Below are 4,714 nucleotides of genomic sequence, written 5' to 3' on the forward strand. Positions count from 1 at the left end.
AAAAAAAAAAAAAAAAGAAAAGAAAAGCTGATGAAATCTAAATAAAATCTAGAGTTGGTTAACAGTAAGGGACCAGGGCTAATCCATTAATTTTGGCAGATGTACCACGGTTATATAAGTTACGGATGAAGGGTATGGGAGAACTCTACACATCTATCTTTGTAAATTTTCTGTAAATCTTAGAAGTCTCACTAAATAAAAATCCATTTAAAAAAATAAAGAACTTGGTTGTCACAGTCTGGGAGTGGGTATGGGGAGGGGTCCGTGTTTCATGAGCACAGAGTTTCAGCTTGGGAGGATGAAAGAGTTCTGAAGATGGATGGTTGGGATGATTACACATCAATATGAATGTAGGCTCAGTGCCTATGGCTCAACCGGCTAAGGCGCCAGCCACATACACCTGAGCTGGCGGGTTCGAATCGAGCCCAGACCCACCAAACAACATTGACGGCTGCAACCAAAAAACAGCCGGGCGTTGTGGCGGGCACCTGTAGTCCCAGCTACTTGGGAGGCTGAGGCGGGAGAATCGCTTGAGTCCAGGAGTTGGAGGTTGCTGTGAGCTGTGATGCCACAGCACTCTACCCAGGACAACAGCTTGAGGCTCTGTCTCCAAAAAAAACAAAAAACAAAAAACCAATATGAATGTACTTAAGCCATTGAACTGTATACTTAAAATGGTAAATATCATATACATTTTTTTAAATTCTGATTTTCACCTGAGTAAATTTCATAGCTGACACCCAACCCATCAGTAAGTCCTATCAACAGATCTTTCTATCCCAATGGCTTCTTCATACCCCACCCCTCACACCTGGTCCAGACTACCCAAATTTCCCCCAATCCTCAGCCACAGTTGGCTCACTGCTCTCCTGCCTCCACTCTTGGCCCTGTCACCTAACTGCTCCACAAGAGTCACTCCTGTATCACACCTTCACTCAAAACTTTCAATGGCTTCTCATCATACCCGAGGAAAAAAGTCCAAATTTCACTATAATCTAGGTGATTTTTAATCTTTTCCTCTGACCACTCCTCCTTTCCTCACTCTGCTCCAGTATTTCTGGACTTCTGGATATTCCTTAAATACCTAATTGTTCCCACCTCAGGGCCTTTGCACAAGCTGTTCCTGCTGCTTTGAGTAGTCTGCCTCTAATGCTTCCCTGGCTCACTTTCTCACCTCATCCAGCTCTTGGCATAAAAGGCCAGAGACTTTCTCCTGGACTCCTGACCTACCCATCCATCTCTCCCCTAAACCTCTATTTCCTGCTCTCTTTTCTTTATAATATTACATTTATTATGTTAACTGATAGAAACACACACACACACACACACACATAATTTTTTTATTGTCTGTCTCCCCAGATAGAATGTAAGATCTCTGTGAGGAGGACCATAGCTGCCTTCTCAAGTCTTGTGGCTTCAGTGCCTAGAAGATGGCCTAGACTTAGGAGATACATCATGAATACTAATCAAATGAAAGGAAAGTCATGAGTTCTTCTGCAAGTCCTTAGGTAGAATTTCTAGTTTTCTTCAAATACATCCTAACACATTTTTTTTCTTACTCAGGCCCATGTGAGGTTCTAATCCACCACCTTTGGTGTGCAGGGCTAGCACTACTGAGCTATGGTGCCCAGCTCTAACACAGTTTTATACTAAGAGACAGGGACTAGCTATGTTGCCCAGGCTATGTTGCCCAGGCTATGTTGCACAGAGGCTATTCACAGGCATGATTATAGCATGCTACACCCTCCAAATCCTGGGCTCCAATAATCCTTCCACTCAGCCTCTGAGTAACTGGGACTACAGGTGTGCGCCACTACACTTAGCTCTAATGCTTTCTTTTAAAGTTTATTCTAAGTCATATATATATACATATATGAGACAGAATCTCACTCTGTCACTCCAGCTATAATGTTGTGGCATCAGCCTAGCTCATAGCAACCTCAAACTCCTGGGCTCAAGAGATCCTCCAGCCTTATCTTACTGAGTAGCTGGGACTACAGGTACCTGCCATGACACTTGGATAATTTTTTCTATTTTTAGTAGAGATGAGGTCTTGGTCTTACTCAGGTTGGTCTTGACCTCTTGAGGGTTCCTTCTACCTCAGCCTCTAAGAGTGCTAGGCCGACAGGCATGAGCCGCCATTCCCAACTTAACTTTTTTTGAGAAAGTCTCACTTTTCTGGCCCTATTAGAGTACCGTGGTGTCACAGCTCATAACAACCTTAAACTCTTGGGCTCAAGCCATCATCTTGCCTTAGCCTCCCCAGTAGCTGGGGCTACAGGCATCCATGACAATACCAGGCTGTTTTTTAGAGATGGGGTCATGATCTTGCTCAGTTCAAGAGATCAACCTACCTCGGCCTCCCCGAGTACTGAGATTACAGCATGAGCCACTGCTCGTATCCTATTTATGTTTTTGAGACAGAATCTCGCTCTGTTTACTGGGCTAGAATTCAGTGACATCATGATAGCTCACTGTAACCTCAAACTCCTGGGCTCAAGCAGTCTTCCTGCCTCAGCCTCCTGAGTAGCTAGGACTACAGACATGTGCTACTACAACTGGCTAATTTAAAAAAAAAAAAAAATTGTGTGTGCAGACAAGATTTCACTACATTGCGCAGGCTGGTCTTGAACTCCTGGCCTCAACTGATCCTCCTGCCTCATCCTCTCACTTTGAGAAAGTGCTGGGGTTACTATTATGAGCTACTGTACCCAGCCTTTTAAAAAAGCAGTTAATTGTTTAACTCCAGATAATCCAGGATAATCTCTGTATTTCAAGGTCTTTAATTTAAGCATGTCTACAAAGTTCTTTTGCTAAGTAAGGTAACAGTCACAGGTTCTAAGGATGAAGGCATGGACATCTTTGGGAGCCAACTTACCATAGGTTGCTTTCAAGATTTTCTCTTTGTATTTCGTTTTCAGCAGATTAAGGATGATGGGTCTTGGTGCTTGCATATTTAAGTGAGTTGTGTGTGTTTGATATTTTGTCAAGTGACCCAATAATATTCTTTATAGAAAAAGAAAAATAAATATGTTTGTGTGTATTTTTTGGTCCAGGATCCAATCTGGACCTGTACTTTCTATTTGGTTCTCCCTCCTCTTCTGTCTCCTATAACCCGGAACAGTTTTCTAGTCTGCCTTTGTTTTTCATGACAGTGATATTTATTCAGAGTCCAGGCCAGTTATTGTTTAAAATGCACCTTGATTTGGTTTGTCTGGTATTTCCCCAGTAGATTTGGATTCTATCCTTTTGGTAGGAATGACACACACAGGGGGACTGTCCCTCTTGGGGTATCGGCTCAGGGGGTATGTGATGATATTCTTTTGTTCCTACCATGAGATGTTAACTTTATCACTTGATTAAGGTGCTATCTCACAGATTTCTTCACTGTAAAGTTACTGATTTCCTCTTTTTAATCAAAAAGTATCTTCTAGTTAGAAACTTTAGAGTCATGTAAATTTCTTTTTTTTTTTTTTTTTTTGAGACAGAGCCTCAAGCTATCCCCCTGGGTAGAGTGCCATGGCATCACACTCACAGCAACCTCCAACTCCTGGCCTCAAGCAAGTCTCCTGCCTCAGCCTCCCAAGTAGCTGGGACTACAGGCGCCCGCCACAACGCCTGGCCATTTTTTGGTTGCAGCCATCGTTGTTTGGCGGGCCCGGGCTGGGGATTCGAACCCGCCACCTTAGGTGTATGTGGCTGGCGCCCTAGCCACTTGAGCCACAGGCGCTGAGCCGTGGAGTCATGTAAATTTCTTATCAAATTTTCACTCACAACCAAAAATGTTACCTTTTGGATGAAAACATATATAAATGGATTGTTATTTTACTATTGAACTGAGACAAGAAATAGTCTCAAACAAGAAACAAAGGTGCACTACATTTCAGATCTGAGGAGCTTATATTTATATAATCATAACCATAATGTAATAAATAAATGAATACGTAAGTCGATAAGTAATTGGACAAGCCCACTATCCTCTATGAAGGACACCTGTAGATAGACAAGTTATGTTGCAGGTGAACATCAAGAGAGACTCTGAAATGTTTCAGCAGTGATCCAGCTATGGAATATTAGAGCCACAGGCCATCTCACCATGGACTCAAGGGCAGACACGAGGAACGTCACTTCCATTCTGCCCTCCGAAGATGACTCTTCAATAGGCAGGGTGGACACTGCTACTTGGGCCATGGTCCCTGTGCAAGAAAAGTGAAAAAAAAAAAAAAAATGAGTGGCAGAAACCTGGCGTCCTAAACCCACGTTTAGAGCTGTGAAGGCCTTCATAGAAGACCTAGTTCAAACCTTACTTTAGAATTAAGAAACTGACATTTAAAGAGGTTTGGTGACTTGCCCACAATATCCTGAATTGTAACACTATCTTTTATAAAGTGCATTTTCCACTAAACCTACACATCACCTCCCTAGAAAACAAATTCAGGTATTACACTAGAAAAGCACAGTAAATGTTTCCCAGATGAGGGGAAGGAAATGTATCTTACTAATCCATTGATCAGCTGAGATGTTTTGTCAGCTTTCAGCATGGCTGTGCCGGATACCACATTCCACTTCACTTACACATAAAAAGGAGACAGCTGGGTTGTGTACTACAGATGAGAAAATTCCTTCTTTCCTTCCCCCCAGGACTTCTGACACATAAAAGCTTACTCTAAATTTTGCCAAGCTCTAAATAAAATTAGCTTTTAAATTTTTTGAA

The 4,714-nt window shown here is 42.4% G+C and overlaps 1 protein-coding gene across 4 annotated transcripts in view; it reads right to left on the bottom strand.

Annotated features, from left to right (window-relative positions):
• Positions 1–4,714, bottom strand: part of LOC100946636 (general transcription factor II-I repeat domain-containing protein 2B) — a 63,675-nt gene that overhangs the window by 50,198 nt on the left and 8,763 nt on the right. For all 4 annotated transcript variants that reach the window (XM_023515723.1, XM_003794203.3, XM_023515722.1 and 1 more), the window contains one exon: positions 4,096–4,196. In XM_023515723.1, the coding sequence (XP_023371491.1) occupies positions 4,096–4,191 (96 nt within the window). In that variant the 5' untranslated portion in view covers positions 4,192–4,196. The remainder of the gene's footprint in view (positions 1–4,095; positions 4,197–4,714) is intronic.

Source organism: Otolemur garnettii, unplaced genomic scaffold (genome assembly GCF_000181295.1).
Source record: "Otolemur garnettii isolate 467f Iridium unplaced genomic scaffold, OtoGar3 scaffold00077, whole genome shotgun sequence".
In the NCBI taxonomy this organism is placed as follows: Eukaryota; Metazoa; Chordata; class Mammalia; order Primates; family Galagidae; genus Otolemur; species Otolemur garnettii.